The sequence below is a fragment of the Mesoplodon bidens genome, assembly GCF_964165515.1.
Source record: "Mesoplodon bidens genome assembly, chromosome: 2".
NCBI lineage: Eukaryota > Metazoa > Chordata > Mammalia > Artiodactyla > Ziphiidae > Mesoplodon > Mesoplodon bidens.
The window spans coordinates 85,764,929-85,782,468 of NC_138177.1; the positions used below are offsets into that span (position 1 = coordinate 85,764,929).

The following is a 17,540-nucleotide window of genomic DNA, read 5'->3' on the forward strand; positions in this document are numbered from 1 at the left end:
CAAAACCAAATCAACTACAGATCAATGAATGAAATTAAAAATCTCCAGTACCTACCTCGGACCAGTGAACCCCGTGAAGTCCTCTTTGAAGATAGGACAAGAGCTCATGCTGATCATGTAGGTCAGGGGTTTGACTGGCAGAGTACGGCTGCTGTTGGGGTTTTGAAAGCTGTACAGTTTGGTGAATGGTAAGTTAATGGAACTCAACTGCAAGATTGGTTAGTGTTGTCTTAAGAAAATGTGGACTCAATTTGAAAGGTTGGGGACAGTTTTTTAAAAATTACGGTAAAATGCACATAAAATAAAATTAAAATCTTAACCATTTTTAACTGTACAGTTCAGTAATGTTAAGTATATTCATGTTGTTTTGAAACAGATCTCTAGAACTTTCTCATCTTGCAAAACTGTAACTCTGTACCCATTAATCAATAACTCCCTTTTCTCCTCTTCCCCAGTTCCTGGTAAACATCATTCTACTTTCTGTTTCTATGAATTTGACTACTTTAAATACCTCATATAAGTGGAATCAAACAGTTGTTGTCTTTTTGTGATTGACTTATTTCAGTTAGCATGATATCCTCAAGGTTCATCCATATTGTACCATATGTCATAATTTCCTTACTTTTTAAGGCTGAATAGTATTCCATTATATGTATATGCCACATTTTGTTTGTCCGTTTATCTGTCAGTGGACACTTGGGTTGCTTCCACCTTTTGGCTGCTATGAACAAATATCTTTTCATGTCCATGCTTTCATTCTTTTTGGTATATACCCAGAAGTGGAATTGCTGGATCATATGGTAATTTGTTTTTTAATTTTGGGAGGAACTGCTATACTGTTTTTCTTAGAGGTTGTACCCTTTTACACTCAGTTGGGACCCAGTTTAAACAAGGCTCAGAACATATTTAAAAACTGTATTTTACTTTGTTTTTTGTTTTTATGCCTTCAGGGCCTTCCATATTACTGTAGAGTTTGATCTGACCTTAGAGTTTGATTGAATTATAGTTCAATCGCAGGTTAAGTATTTCAAGTTAAAGATCATTTAGCTTTTTTCCCCTCTCTACTTTGAAAGCTGGAAGGTGTGACAGTTGTGTGGCTGAGATGTATTCTGTCCATTTCTGTCCATCCTGATAATGACATTATAGGGTGGCATGGAGATGGTGGGGCAAAGTGGTTAGAGGATTCAAATGCATCTAGTTTAGAATAAAACTTTTTAGTCATCGATGTTTTAGTTTTACAACAACTAATTTTAATTTTGAAAAAAAATGCTTTATTGGTGGTTTTTTTTTTTTTTAAATTGACTAAAGAAACAAATGTATACTTTGCCCTTAGGAGTTATGCATCTATTTCTTTGCTAGTATAGCAGTTCCAGGAACGGGAAGATTGAAATTTGTCATCATTTTCCATTATGAGATGCTTGTTTCTAAAGCTTAATTTTGTTAATCGTAGGAGTGACCAACCTCGCATAACCAAAGATGTGATTTGTTTTCATGCTGAGGATTTTACTGATGTTGTACAGAGACTTCAGCTGGACCTTCATGAACCTCCAGTTTCCCAGGTAATAACTTTTGCTTTTTTATTACTCTTTGAGTGAGATTTTGGAAATAAGTATCCGTACCTATTTAATTTTGCATTTTATCTTATAGTTGGATACATGGGATAGTGAATTTAATTTTATTACTATTAAAGGCTGTTTGTGGAGGGTGTTGAAAATCATTAAAACGGAGCTTCCCAAGCAGAATGCTTAAGATCCTTCAGTCTTTGGGATGCCAGGTGGGCCTGGGATGGTCAGAGGGCCCAGGATAACTCAGTTCTGGCCATGAGCAGTCTCAGCTGTTAACCCCATTGCCTTGCGTGTCCTCACCTGCAAAAGGTTGAAAGACACTGAAGGAGCAGACAAATGTTGCCCTTATGTGGGTCAAAGAATATTGATATTTAGTTGCATTTTGAAATACTTATTTAAATGATTCCCTAGGCCATCCTAATTTTAACCTGTACTTTGTTACTAGAAATGTAGTAAAATACGAGGAAAAATGTGTCTCAAGAATTGTAGGAAATTTTAGAAAGTTGTATATCATACAGTGTTGTTTAGCTTTAATTTGATCCTACTGTTTTCCTGTGCTAATTATAATATTTTATTTGACTACATCTTTACATATTTTACTTTAAAATCTCATGCAACTTTTTTCCTTTCTTCAGTGTGTGCAGTGGGTGGATGAAGCGAAACTAAACCAAATGAGGCGGGAAGGCATTCGTTATGCTAGAATTCAGCTGTGCGACAATGATATCTACTTCATCCCTAGAAATGTCATTCATCAGTTCAAAACAGTGTCAGCAGTGTGCAGCTTAGCCTGGCATATAAGGCTTAAACAGTACCACCCTGTTGTGGAAGCCTCTCAAAACACAGAAAGCAGTTCTAACGTGGACTGTGATTTAACTGGAAAGAGAGAATTAGAAGTTGACTCCCAGTGTGTGAGAATAAAAACTGAATCTGAGGAAACATGCACAGAGATGCAACTTTTGACAACTGCTTCATCGTCCTTCCCACCTTCATCTGAACTTAATGTACAGCAAGATCAGATGACTCAGCCTATTCCAGTTTTAAAGGTGGAAAGTAGACTGGACTCTGACCAGCAACACAGTCTACAGGAACATTCAAGCACTCCTGTGTGATATGTACATATTCAAACACATTTTTTAACTTTTTTAAATTTTGATGTGAAGTTATAGTTTTATAACTGGCTTAAGTTAAGTTTTATTGGAGAAATCTTGCCTATAATTCTATAAAGAGAAATGACATTCCACAAATGTCAAGCATATCTTTTTTACACAGATTATGCAAAGTTAAGAGTTGTATCTTATCCCGTTAGTACAGTATGTAATAGTGGGTCTGCTGCTACTTTCTGTTTTAAGGTGTGAGGTAACAATTCAATCTCTTCTTCAAATCAAAATGAGAATTCTCTGGAATAACAGATTCTTATTTGGTAAATAATTCACTTCCTTTAATTTTATCTTGCCTTGTCTCTTGCCATATTTGCTGTTTTTATGATAGAAGATCAGATTTATGGTTTAGTACTTGTGCTTTTATGGCACAGATTCAATTTCTACAGTAAAAATGGCATAGGTCGCAGGAAAGAATTCCTGCATCTTGTACATGGGCGAGTCAGTTATTTAGTTCCAACCATAAAGAACAGATAGTTTCTAAGGAATTCAGTGGCTCTCTGATTTCTTAACAAAAGAGAAAGCACAGCACTTTCTGATCCAAACTGTCTTTTTTTGTATCTGTTATTTAAAGCCCAGTGGATATTTCAATTAAAAATATCTAAAGATGAATAGTCCTTGGTCATTCATTCTCCATGGTTCATTAATCTCTTCTAGAATACATGGTAACTGTGGAAGATATTTTGGGTAAAATAGATAATGTTGACATGATACTCTGTTGTTCTGCTTCCTAGCATCCTCACATTCTGTGTGGATACTTTTGCTTCCTAAACTGATCACGAGTATCAAACTTAGAAAATGATACCTATCTTTCAGATGAGGCTGCCATATTTTGTGCATGAAACTTAGGAAAAACTATTTTTGTCACTTGGCATCAACCTCTTCATCATAAAGATCTGTTGAGATACTTCAGTTCACAGTTTCAACTGGTGAATACCTGGGTTTATTTATTATTACTCTGTGTTGCTACTGTCTAATAAAGAATATGGCACTAGACTTCATCCTAGAGTTTCAGGTAGCCTAATCCTTATTAGTGCCTGAGTATTTAACCATTTTTTTTCAAACAGGCACAGTTCATATAGCTAGTGTAGTCTTAACTTTCTATTATTTTAGAATGTTAATGGGATACACATTTCACTTTCTCTTAGTTAATAATACAATAGGCCTTTTGTTTATTAAAGGAAGAGTACTCCCCACACCTAAGACCAGATTCTTGTATCTACCTGGTTATAGTGCAATTTGGAGATTTTTTTTTTCCTGGAGGTTGAGATTTGGAATATTTACATTAACATAGGCAAAAAAAGATGCTGCTTTATTATGTCTGTCACCATGAAAACTTAGCTGCATCTTTTGAAATATCAAATATGAATTTTCTCTAAAATATTCTGAAATAGGTTAAATCTTATATAAATATTACTTTGTGCAATATTGTTGTGTAGTTAAATGCATATTAGCAAAGTATAGAGGTCACTGTGTAAACCGATAGAAAAGTAACCATCAGCAAATACTGCAGTGATTAGTTAGAATCTGTATTATTCCTTATATATATGTATATGTATGTATTCTCTGTTAAAAAGGATGAAGACAAATAGAGAAACATTTCAATGTAAACCATTTATGAATTGGAAGTGATGTTGGTTTTAGTTATCTTTGTAAATAAGGTAATTAGAATGGTATGAACAGTAATGTGATTATTGCAGGGGTGTTTTAAAATCTTGGGTATAAATTTTAGGGTAAATTCTGGTTTATCAAGGCTAGTTTTTAAGGGACCTGCCTTTGAGGGTGTTTTTTTGTTATTTTGTTATTTTAGGGGGAAGGGGTTAATCACAAAGTATGTGGGTTTGGGTTATTTCTTATTTTTGTTTTTCTGTCCAGAAGAATTTCATAGAGCTTTACCAGGCTGTGCAAAGTAAAATTCTTCTCAGGCAACATTTGCTTTTTAAAATAATCATGAAGAACAAGGTTGTTAAAGCAAAAACTTTTAATTTTTTTTCTTGTCTTCCAAGATCCGATTTCCCCATCTCCCACTTGCCATCCAGCAGATGCCATCTGTCATCTAAGCTGGTCATTGCTAATAAACAAGGAGACTGTCCCCTCTGACAGCCATCACTGTGTATAATCACTCAGGAACCAGCGGATCTGCAAAGACCTACAATCAAAAGCAAATCCCCATTTTCTTTTTATAAAACATTCTACCCTCAACTCCAATATAACATATTAAAAGAGTATAAAAATGTTTAAAATCATGTACTAATAAATTAATTGTATGTTAGAATTGCAATAGAACTGAGAGAGAAACATTTAGCTAGTAATGTATCTGGAAACTGAATGTCTTATGTGAGTATTAGATTTTAATAGCATGCTTTAAAGACTGATGAATATAAAAGCGCAAGTTTTGAGTTTCTTCTTTAAAGCTGTATCCTAGTTTAGTGATACAAATGATAGCAACTTTTCTAAAATCATTAAGTTATTTGGTTTGGTGGAGTGAGGCATGGAACAATCTGGCGTCTTCTGACTTGTAATGTAGCGATGGCAGTGAAGTTGTAACTGAAATGTAAGCTGATCTTCCTTTTTTGGTATGTTACCTGTTGTGCCAGCTCTTTGAGATTACTTGCAGAATGTGGCTATAAGTTTTAGTGTTTTGTGGAGCAGAGGGATATTCTTTAAATGTACTTATGGAAAGGACCCAGTAAATGAGTAAACATAGTAACTAGAACGATTTTATGGTATTCACTAATCAGGAGAAAAGTCTTCCCCCTGCCCCAGAAGTCATTCTATAATTACCAAGATACACTAGGAGTAGGATTATGATTCAAAGAAGTGTCCCAAATTCATAAAGCAATAATAATAAAAACTACATATTTCTTTCCCTTCCAAAGTTTTTAACTCTTTAAAAATGAATTCCTAGGCTTAATTGTACTTTTAATTTGCTAATTTAGTACTTAGAATTTGTTTCACTGGTACTTTATTATTTTGAATTTAAAGACTTTTGAAAGGTGCCCTTTCCCCTGAGAGATAGTTGGAATAACAGTAGACTAATAATAAAAGCTCTTGTAGGGGGAAAAAGGGGCTTATCATATAAAATTATTTACTAAACCTTAGGAAAAGTTGTCTTGCATCAGTCTTAATAGGCATAAAGTTCATGCTTAATGACTGGAGAAACTTTTGCTTATTGCCTTTCCCTCTATAAATATTGTCTAGAATGAAAGCTAATTTAGGAACGAGATACCAAAATTCAAAAAACCCCTTAGTGCATGTATTCTTTATTATTATTAGTTCATTATTAGATCATTTATTTTCATCTATATTTGCCATTAAAAATTTATTTGCATTTATATCTTTAGAACAATTGAGTTTGTCTTTCTGATAAATCTGTTTTATCATTGCTACAAGTTTTAAAAGAAAACCTTTCACTAGTACATGCCAGAGGTTCATATTTCTGCTAAGTATTATTTTTTAAAAAACAGGTTGTAGCTGTATTTATTGGTTATGCAGTAAGTAGAGGAAATGTACAAGACAGATGTTTTTCTTTAGCACATAAGGGACCTATCCTCATCCTGAAAATTTGTTGCTTTAAAAGCAAGTATCTCTCCATAAATATTATGGCCTTCCATTTTCTTCATACATCTTTTAGGATTCACTTGTGCATGTAGTTGAGACCACTGTCTCTTAATATAGCACTTTTCAATTCTCTCTAAAGAAATACTTAATGTACTACTTCTATCACATGTTGTAAATTTTCATGTAATAGTGTTTTCTGTGACTAAACTCCATTTTGATTGGCAGCTAAGACTTTTTTTCCTGTGGCTTTAATTTATCTAAGAGGTCTTTGCATATAGATGAAATGTATAATTTGCCTGGCGGACTATTTGCGTTTTGTGGCCTTAGTTTGTTTATTGACATTAATGAGTGTTTTAAAAAGGTTTTTAATGAATAGTCTTAAATCTAAATTTGTGTGAATAATAATCCTTTTAACACAGTGCTTTTTTGTAGCTGTCTAAGTGTGTTAAATTGTTAAGCTATTTCTTTGTAAAATAGGACAATGGAATGCATAGAGTTTTTTTTTTCCTGTAAAGTATTTTTTTAATAAACAAAGTCTGATTTGTCCTTTACTGATGTTTCATGACAAAATGAATAGCACATGTGAATTCTAGCTACCTGGAACCTGTTTTTAAAGTATTTGTCCCTCCCTTCTCTGTCCCCTATTATTTTTTACTATTAGAGATTACAAAATTAGAAAATCTTGACTTTCCTAAAGAAAGTTCATAGGTACTGGGGGAAAATTTCATCCATATTGAGAGGCAGTTAGTTTGGGGGAAGAAGAAAAACTATGCTTGGCATTTGTGGCAGTTAATGCCTCTTGCTGCATAAGTTGATTTATCCCCATGAGAATAATCTTAAATTTTTGTTTTGGGGATGTCGATATTTTTGAAAGTACATGCATACAGTGTTAGTTAATCAAGGTGGTTTATAGACATTTCAGATACCATTGATGTATTAAGTGACATAACTCACTGGATTTTTTCCTCATCAGTTTTTATTTGTGTGAACTTCTCTTTAATTGAGGTACCTGTCCTAAGCACTGATAGCTCTTGTTTATGATTAGGAAAGGAAGAGGGAGGGAACGAATGTTTTTTGAGTAACCGTTGACGGCTGGGCACTTTTTATGAGGGTAGTAGCTCATTTAATCCTCACAGCCTTGAGTAGGAAGGTAACAATACAATCTCCATAATACAGGTGAGAAAACAGGCTTGTTAGGTTGAATAAATTACCCGAAATCACATAGTTTTTTAGTGGGAGCAGGGATTTGAAAGCAGTTCTGGGTTCAAAGCCCACACTTTGCTCAGTGAGAGCCTTACCTGATTTCAGTTCTTCCAGGAACTCCCCCCAAAGCCTCTTTGTGTGCTAAGCAATGAAGTAAAATGTTTAATTAGTGTTATTTACGTCTTAAAGCAAATACTTAGATATACAGAAAATGACTTTTTCATTTTTCCAGTGTTGTTTTTGTTTGTGTGTGTGTGTGTTTTAAAGTCAGCCATTTGTGTTGAAACCAAACAGAATTGTCATGTTCAGCTCTAAGGATGGGAAAAGCTGTCAAGAAGCAAAAGCAGAAAGGAAACCACTGCCAATGTGTGGGATATAAAAGTCAAGCCTGGGTGAAATAATTTTAAATTAGTTCTATGGGAGTTATTTTTATCTTAGTCGATTTTCCTCATCGGTAAAACGGGGATAATAACTTCCACCTTATGTCGATTTGACAGATAATCAAAAATAATGATGTAAAACATTTAGAACTGCACTTAGGCTTTCTGCAGTGGTCTAATCGTTATCTCATTAGCTTTAACCCAAATGCTACAATGTTGGGCAAGCAAGGTCAATGCTTCAAGTGAGGTGAGAATGGCCGTTAGGGGTCAGTGTTCCATTAATGGCCAAAAAAGTAGAGGAGGAAAGAGGCTTAAAACCTTAATGTATCTTTAAATATTCATTTGAGGTCGCAAGCGTTCCTTTCTCCTGACCTCTGTCAGCCTGCTTGAATTTTTAACCTAGAAACAGTTCTTCCCGCCGCTACCTTCCCCTACCCTAATTTGGGAAAGTGTCCTGGAACTGCCCCGCAAGCCTTGGCCCTCTCCTTCCTTTACCCTTGAGTACTCAGAAGGCTTAAGTCCCAGAGCTGCTGAGGGACAGGAGAGGAAAGGAATTAATAAGCCGCAGCCTGCCAGGACTTTCATCCCAGGACAGCATAAATTCATGAAAACATTCGTTCATTCAGCAAAGGTTGAGAACCTGTGTGCCAGGCTCCTGCCAGGCCCTAGTCTCTGACGTCATGGAGCCCCCAGCCCATTGAGGAAGACCGATAGGATATAATGAAGCACAAAGAAACAGAAAACACAAGGAAAGATAAGCGTTGCAAAGAAATGAACGGGTAACTATTGGAATATCTGGACCGACCTCCTTTAGATGAAGGGCTGGGAAAGTCATTTGTGAAAAAGTGACCTGAAAGGTGATCTGGGGGAGCTCCTCTTGGCCTTGATCTCCGTGTAGCTCCCCAGCCCCTCGGTCCCGAAGCCTGGCGGAGGCTCGGCGGGAAGGCCCCGGGCCGGGGGCGGAGCCAACTTCACAGCGAAACACGGAAAGCGGAAGCCGCGGCCCCGCTGCACCGTGGTCTGCGGAGCTGCTGTTGCCTATCTCTCGGCCGGCTGAGTCACGGCCCTTCCAGGCCCGGCCTAGCGAGGACGCGCGCCCGCCGCCCCGAAGCAGCTGCCACCCGGGCCTTGGGACCTCTGCACTTGACTTTTTCCAGAGGCACAAAGCCTTTTGCCGTTGCCGTAGCGACTGGCAGCCTAGCTAAGACCGCCTTCACTTTCTATCCCCCTCCTTTTCTAGCTCATTCTTTGCTTATTTTAGGGTCTGTCCGATGACCCTATAGGTCGGGCTTGGAGGGCGCCGGCTCTCTGGCAACAGATTGCCCTCCTCTGGGCGCTGGGCGGCCGGCTGCCTCCGAGGCTGGGGCGGCCTCCGTAGTCTCCATGGTAACGGCCCAGACGGCGTCTCCGCCTCGGGGGGAAGATGAGGCCTGCCTGGCCCGCCGCCTCACCCCCGGCCTCATGGCCGGGCCGGGGCCACTGAGGAGGAAGGTCCCGGCCGCCGGACTGCGGGGCAGCGGGCACCAGGTGAGAGCAGGACTCTGGGGAGCGGAGGAGGTGGGGTGCAGGTCAACTCCAGCGACCTCCCCTCCTCTCCCTCTTCCCTGCATCCCTGAACACACTCGCACAAAATATCGCAGAGAGGCTTCTCCGGTCGCCACTGCGCCAGAGGTTTTTTTGCTATGCTTTTGTTTTTTTCCTGGCAAACAGCAGGGGAACGAGACGGTCAGCAGCGCATGGAGAGGCTGAGATAAGCGTTTTTTGAGTTCTACCCAAATTGGGAGAGTACCTTTCAGCAACTGGACTAACCGACTGGTTTTCCTTCATTTTCAGTGAAATCCCATTCTCTGGCTGGAGACACAGATGGCCTCAAATGAGAGAGATGCTATATCGTGGTACCAAAAGAAGGTAATATCAATGTATTTTTATTTGTAAAGCATGCTTCCTGCAAAAAGGTCCCACAAAGAATACCTATCATGTTAGTTTTCCCTGAGCTTGGTAGTACAGGTATTCTTACATGATATCTCTCAACATAAATGGAAAAACTGATGGACAAGGTCATTAGGTCTTTTGAACTCAGTTCCAGGTCCCCGAATAAGATTTTCAACCTCCCATCTCCAGGCTGCATTCACAGTGTCACAGCAATGCTTTGAGAGTTTGCTTCTGATCAAACTGCTGTTTTTTCAGGCATAAAACTTTTTATCTGCACAGCTCAGATTGGTACTGTCAACAATCTTAATGAGCTGTCCATTACCTTTTATTTCTCTCTAGTTTCCTGCTGATGTTTTTCTTAAGCGGAAGTACCTTTTAAGGTGATATTTAATTTGAAATATTTTGGACATTGCTTTTCAACTTACTTTTAGATCCAGCTAACTTGAATTTTGAAGGAAATAGTCCTAGGAAATAATAATTTATTCTAGCCTCAGAGAAGTACAGACATTTCCCAGGTATCATATGGATACTTAATAGTTTCATGACTTTTGTGAAACTTGACCCAAATAAAAGGATTTCCTTTGCATCACTTAAATAGCCTGCTTCCTATTTCAGATTGGAGCATATGATCAGCAGATATGGGAAAAGTCAATCGAACAGACTCAGATTAAGGTAAATTGATTTCTTTGATTTTTTTTTGCTTTGTTTTACTGCTTTAATATGAAGAGTGGATTGTATTTACTTTTTTAAAATTCTGCACTTATCCACCAAATATGGTGTTCTTTGTTCTTTGAAGTTTATAAGGAAAACAACACTGCAAATGGGATGATAAATGGCAATTGACATTTGGCCGCCGTATCAGGGAAATAGAAAGGGGTGGTTGGTCTATGATGAATTTGAAAGCAAATGTCCCATATAAATGGGGCTATGGCTTTTTAACTCTGGCGGTAGTTAGAGTTAGCTAGTTAGTGGTAATGCAGGCCCAGTATTGCCACAGCTTCAGGGTTCTCAAGAGAACCTGTGAATATGCATTTTTATGTGAAATATCCAGGTTTTTTAGAGCATCTCCTCCTCCTCCTTCCCCCCTCTACTCCCTATTCTCCCCCTCCCTCTCCTCCCCCCTCCTCCCCTACCTCCTCTTCCTCTTTTTCTTCCCTGCAAGTCAAATAAAATCCATTTGTTGCCTGAATCTCTTTTTCAATTATTGGTTTAGAGTATGGGCCTAAGTATTTCAGGTTCTTAAACTTTTTTCTACACTGCTTTTGGAACTGAGCAGATTCTTGGAGTTATTTCATGCTAGCCAAGCAACCAAAAATTGATGTGTAATTCAGAATGCCAGTTTATTAATTTATAATAGGGGAGGGGAGGGTTAAATAATCTAATGTTCCAAAATCAGGGTTGTGGGATCAACATGTTTGGCGGGGGGAAGCAAATTCGTCATGGAAAGGTTGCTTGGTAGCCAAATGTAATTGCCTAGTCTTGAGAGATGGGGAAAAGCCTAAAGACCATCCTGCCCTTACAGAATGTCTTTCTATTGACATTAATACTTAGATCTACAGATTCCAGGGTCTTACCTCCTTGGAAAGTACTGAATAATGGCTGGCAGACTTTTGTTTTTGGACCTTTCTTTTTTAAAGATTTTTCCATAGACCCTCTATTAACATTAAAAAAAATGTATATATGGGTGTAATACAACTTAATAGTTTTATTTATCTCCAAGTCAGATTGATTGGACTGGGCTCTTTAAATCTCAGGTGAAATACTTTTAGGGCAAATTCTTTTTGTAAGCCACTCAATTAGAAGGTTGTTTGAACTGCATGGTACTTGGATAACTTTTCATAATTTTGTACAGTCCTTGATGTTTTATATTAAGAGGAGATGGGATTAGGATGAATAAATCCCCCAGTTTTATTTTGTAACTCTCTAAATCCTGTCCTGTTATTCTTTTGTGAGCTCTGAAAAGTATGGATAGTAAGTCTGGTATAATGGAAAGAGCACAGAACTGGGAGTTGGATTTCTTTTTTGTGACCTCTGTCTAGCCTTGTGATCTTGAACAAGCACTGTAGTTTGTCTGGGTTTTGGTTTATTCTTAAAAGGATTTTACTTCCTGCTATAGAATTTCATTACCTACCTCCTTCCCCTACCCAATTTAAATATTTCCTCAATTCTTATTTCCATGCCATTTTATACATACCTTCCTTTTGGTACACCATCTCCTGTGTTATTTGTTAACCTGGGTGTTTTCATGGACCTCAAGGGCAGGCATTGCATTTGTATCCCACTCTTAGAACATTCTGAGTCATACTAGGAACTCAGTGTTTCTGTATTTGATTAAACTCCAACTATTATGTATATTTTTATTCATTGTTTTCTCAAAAGGTAATCTATCTAATACCTCCTTAATGTATACTTTTTAATTTAGCAGTGGAAAGAATAAAATTAAAGAGAACTCTAAAAATTTACTGAGTTAATGTACCAAGGCCTCCCAGGTGTGAAGAATACAGTCAACAAGACACACATGGTTCTTGCCTTCATGAATTTTACAGTCTAATGGTAGTGGGAGAAAAGCCAAGTTATCTTTTTAAGTATGTTTAAGTCTTAGATGGAAGCTGACCAAAGTATAGGACACAAAGAAGTATTTAATGCAATTTAAAACAGATTACACAAATATAATTTTTTTTGAAAACAAATTTAAAAAGAAAAGGAAAGAAAACTAAAAAAACAAAAAAGAATAACAATATTAACATCAGATCACAATATAATAAAATTAGAAATTACATAATAAAAATAAAATTCAAAATTATAAAAAATACAAATTAAAAAAATCTTAACTTGGATCATGAAAAGTGGTAGGAACTGTTCTACAAACATTTACTGAGCTACTATGTTTAAGACATTTTGCTTGGTGCTGAGCACAGAAGTACAACGCTTGTATAAGGGAAGATAAGTAGCCCAATCTGGTTGGGGTATAAGGTAAGCAGATGAGATGATAGGTCATAAATCAGTTTAGAGCTGAGCTGACTGCTTTACTAAGAACTTTAGATACTGTACTATATAAAATGAAAAAATTTGTATGGTTTTTAAGTACAGGGGACACATCATATCTGTATTTTTGAAGGATGGAAATAAAAACGTAGATATAACAAAATTTGTAGAATGCTTCCAAAATAATACTTGATGAAATTATATCACTCTAAATGTCTATGTTAACAAAAAATGTCTAGATTGACTAGGAAGTAAGAGTTACAATGATTCAAGTTAACATACAAAGAATCTGAGAAATAAAACAATAATAAGTCAAGGTAAAGAAAACAATAATAAGTCAAAGTAAAGAAGGGGAAGAAATATCAAAAATAAAACTAAAACAGAGACGTCCCTGGTGGCGCAGTGGTTAATAATCCACCTGCCCATGCGGGGGACATGGGTTTGATCCCTGGTCGGGGAAGATCCCACATGCCGTGGAAGAGTGAAGCCCGTGCACCACAACTACTGAGCCTGCACTCTAGAGCCCGTGCGCCACAACTACTGAGCCCACGCACCGCAACTACTGAAGACTGTGTGCTCTAGGGCCTGTGCTCCACAACAAGAGAAGCCACTGCAATGAGAAACCTGCACACTGCAAGGAAGAGTAGCCCCTGCTCGCTGCGACTAGAGAAAGCTCGCGCACAGCAACGAAGACCCAGCACAGCAAAAAAAAAAAACCCCAAAACAAAAAAACCTAAAACAGTGTTCATGTATTCTTCATTTAACAAATATTTGTTGAGCACTTACCTACCATGTGTCAGGCAGTAGGATGGGCACTATATCTATATAATGATGAGCAGAAACACTCAACATTTTTTGGAGCTTATGGTAAAGTGGGAGACAAACAATAATAAAATTAATCCTGGGACTTCTCTGGTGGCACAGTGGTTAAGGAATCCGCCTGCCAGTGTGGGGGACGCCGGTTCGATCCCTGGTCCGGGAGGGTCCCGCATGCCGCGGAGCAGCTAGGCCCGTGCGCCACAACTGCTGGGCCTGCGCTCTAGAGCCCGCAATAAAAAAAAAAAAATTAATCCTGCTAATGAATAAAAATTACTTTGTGATAAATGCAAAGAAGGAGGGCTACTATTTGCAAGCTATTATAACAGGGAAATGGACCTAGTCAAGGAGGTCAGAGAAGCCTTCCCTGAAGAATTGATGCTTCAAATGAGATCTGAATGATGAATAGCAGTTAATTAGGTCAAGAACAAATATACTAATCCGACACAAACTCTTTCAGAAAGCAGAGGAGGAAGTATGCTTCCCAGCTCATTTTTTGAGACCAGTATTACCCTGATTCCAAAGCCAGACAAAGACAGCACAAGAAAATTTGTCATAACTGTACTACAAAGCTACAGTAATCCAAACAGTATGGTATTCACACAAAAACAGACACATAGATCAGTGGGACAGGATAGACCATCCAGAAATGGGCAGTGTATTATATGGGCAATTAATCTACAACAAAGGAGGCGAGAATATACAGTGGGGAAAGGGCAGCCTCTTCAGAAGTGCTGTTGGAAAAGCTGGAAAACTACATGCAAAAAAATCAAACTGGACTACTCTCTCCGTGATGCACAAAAATAAATTCAAAATAGATTAAAGATTTTAAATGTAAGACCTGAAGCTGTAAAACTTCTAGAAGAAAACATAGGTTGTACACTCTTTGACATTGGTCATAGTAATATTTTTGGATATGTCTCTTCAGTCAAGGGAAACAAAAGCAAAAATAAGCAAATAGGACTATGTCAAACTAAAAGACTTTTGCACAGTGAAGGAAACTATCAATAAAATGAAAAAACTACCTACTGAATGGGAGAAGATATTTGCAAATGGAATATCCAACAAGGGGTTAATATTCAAAATATACAAAAAACTCATACAACTCAACATCAAAGAAACCAAACAACCCAGTTAAAGATGGGCAGAGGATCTGAATAGACAGTTTTCCAAAGAAGACATACAGATGGCCAACGGGCACATGAAAAGATGCTCAACATACTAATCATCAGGGAAATACAAATCCAAACCACAATGAAATATCACCTCACACCTGGCAGAACAAATTACAAGTGTTGGTGAGAATGTGGAGAAAAGGGAACCCTTTTGCACTATTGATGGAATGTAAATTGGTGCAGCCATTATGGAAAACAGTATGAAGATTCTTCAAAAAATCAAAAATAGAACTACCATATGACCCAGCAATTCTACTGCTGGGTATTTATCTGAAGAAAACAAAAACACTAATTAGAAAAGATATATGCACCCCTATGTTTATTGCAGCATTATTTACAATAGGCAAGATATGGAAGCAACCTAAGTGCCCATCAACAGATGAATGGATAAAGAGGATGTGGTATCTATATACAATGGAATATTCCTCAGCCATAAAAGCATGAAATCTTGTTGTTTGCAGCAACATGGATGGCCTTAGAGGATATTATTCTAAGTGAAATAAGTCAGACAGAGAAAGACAAATACTGTATGATTTCACTTATATGTGGAATCTAAAAAAGTAGATAAACAAACATAACAAAACAGAAAGAGTTACAGACAGAACAAACAGGTGGTTGCCAGAGAGGAGTGGTGAGGGGAAGAAATAGGTGAGGGAGATAAAGAGGTACAAACTTCCAGTTGCAGGATAAATGAGTCACCAGTATGAAATGTGCAGTGTGGGGAGTATGGTCAGTAATTATGTAATATCTTTGCATGGACAGATTATATCTAGACTTATGTTAGTGGTCATTTTGAAATGTATAGAAATATGGAATCACTATGTTGTATAACAGGAACTAACAGACTATTTTAGATCAATTGAATTTCAAAAACAAACTCATAGAAAAAGAGATTGGATTTATGGTTAGCGGGGGGGGGGGGTGTTGGAGGAGGGGGAATTGGATGAAGGCAGTCAGAAGGTACAAACTTCCAGTTATAAGATAAATAAGTACTAGGACTGTAATGTACAACATGAATATAAATAACGCTGCTGCATGTTATATATGAAAGTTGTTGAGAGTAAATCCTAAGAGTTCTTATTACAAGGAAAAAAAATTTTTTTTCTATTTCTTTAATTTTGTATCTATGAGACGATGGATGTTCACTAAACTTATTGTGGTAATCATTTCATAATGTATGTAAGTCAAATCATTATGCCATATACCTTAAACTTATACAGTGCTATATGTCAATTATATCTCAATAAAACTGGAAGAAAAAATCCTACCTGAGGCATAATATGGAGCTTTTAATAAACTATCATACTGATTTATTTAAAAAAAAGAAAATTTGTCCTAAACATAAGTGTAAAAATCTTTAAAAAAATATTAACAAACCAAATTCAACAACATGTAAAATGGATTATCTACCATGACCAAGTGGGATATCTGAGAAATATGTTGTTGGTTTAACGTTTGAAGATAAATTAATGTAATATATCATATTAATAAGGGATAAAATGCATGGTCTTTTCAGTAGAGACAGGAAAAGCATTTGACAAAATTCAGTGTCCATTACTGATAAACTAGTAATTTCTTCAATCTGTCAAAGGATGTCTATTAAAGGGATTGACATATATACACTAATATGTGTAAAATAGATGACTAATAAGAACCTGCTGTATAGCAAATAATAAATTATCATGTATTTAAAAAACAAAAACAAAAAACCTACAGCTAACACTATAGTTAGGGATTAAAGACTGAGTGCTTTGTCCCTCAAATCAGGAGCAAAGCAAGGATGTCTGCTCTCACCATGTCCATTTAACATTGTACTAGGGATTCTAGCCAGTGCGGTAAGGCAAGGAAAAAGAAATAAAAGGCATTGAGAAAAGAAAATGAAAATTGCTTTTATTCATGGTGACATGATTCCATATTTAGAAATTCCCAAGGCATTACTAACAATAAGTGAGTTTAGCAAGGCCTCTAGATTTAAGATCAATATACAAAAATTATTTGTATTTCTATATACCAGCCATGAGTATTCCAAAAATGAAATTAAGAAAACAGTTCATTCACAATACATCAAAAAGAGTAAAATACTTAGGAATAAGTTTAACATAGTATGTATAAGACCTGAATACTGGAAACTACGAACATTGCTAAGAGAAATTAAAGATCTGAAGAAATGGAGTAGCATTTCACGTTTGTGATCTGAAAGACTTAACATTGTTAAGATGGCAGCTCTCTCCAAATGTATCTATAGATTCACTATAATCCCTTTAAAGTTCCAGCAGACTTTTTTCTTTTGGTAGAAATTGATAAGCTAATTCTAAAGTTGATAAGGAATGTAAAGGACCTAGAATATTCAAAACAAGTTTAAAAAGAATAGAGTTAGAGGACTTACTGGATCTCACAATTTACTGTAAAGCTGTAAGTAATTCAGATAGTGTAATATTGGCATGAGTAATAGATAAATGGAACAGAATAGAAAATCTAGAAATAAATCCTTACAGTTTTGATAAATTGATTTTGACAAAGATGCCAAAATAATTCAATGAAGAAGTGATAGTCTTGTCAACAAATGGTGCTGGAACAATTGGATAGTTACATGTATAAAAATGAACTTTGATTCTTACCTCACACTGTACACAAAAATTACTTTAAAAAGATCATGGACTTAAGTGTAAGAACTAAAGGTCTAAGGTTTGCTAGAAGAAAACATAGAAGATCTTTGTTAGCCAGGACATGGAAGAACCAGAACTCTCATACACTGCTGGTGGGAAT

The 17,540-nt window shown here is 36.8% G+C and overlaps 2 protein-coding genes across 8 annotated transcripts in view; both read left to right on the top strand.

Moving 5' to 3' along the window:
• Positions 1 to 6,828, top strand: part of RSBN1 (round spermatid basic protein 1) — a gene marked incomplete at its 5' end in the record, with an annotated part of 43,362 nt that extends 36,534 nt beyond the window's left edge. The window contains 3 exon segments of the mRNA XM_081222474.1: positions 21 to 188; positions 1,451 to 1,559; positions 2,201 to 6,828. Coding sequence (XP_081078600.1) covers positions 21 to 188; positions 1,451 to 1,559; positions 2,201 to 2,674 — 751 coding nt within the window. The 3' untranslated portion in view covers positions 2,675 to 6,828.
• Positions 6,829 to 8,677: 1,849 nt separating this feature from the next.
• Positions 8,678 to 17,540, top strand: part of PHTF1 (putative homeodomain transcription factor 1) — a gene marked incomplete at its 3' end in the record, with an annotated part of 80,119 nt that continues 71,256 nt past the window's right edge. For 6 of the 7 annotated variants that reach the window (XR_014014261.1, XR_014014262.1, XR_014014263.1 and 3 more), the window contains exons 1-3: positions 8,678 to 9,393; positions 9,700 to 9,774; positions 10,414 to 10,470. Coding sequence is in view for 3 of the 7 variants with exons in the window: in XM_081222505.1 (XP_081078631.1) it covers positions 9,730 to 9,774; positions 10,414 to 10,470 (102 nt within the window). Of the gene's footprint in view, positions 9,394 to 9,699; positions 9,775 to 10,413; positions 10,471 to 17,540 lie in introns of those variants that run through there. The other variant, XM_081222506.1, reaches the window with a different exon arrangement.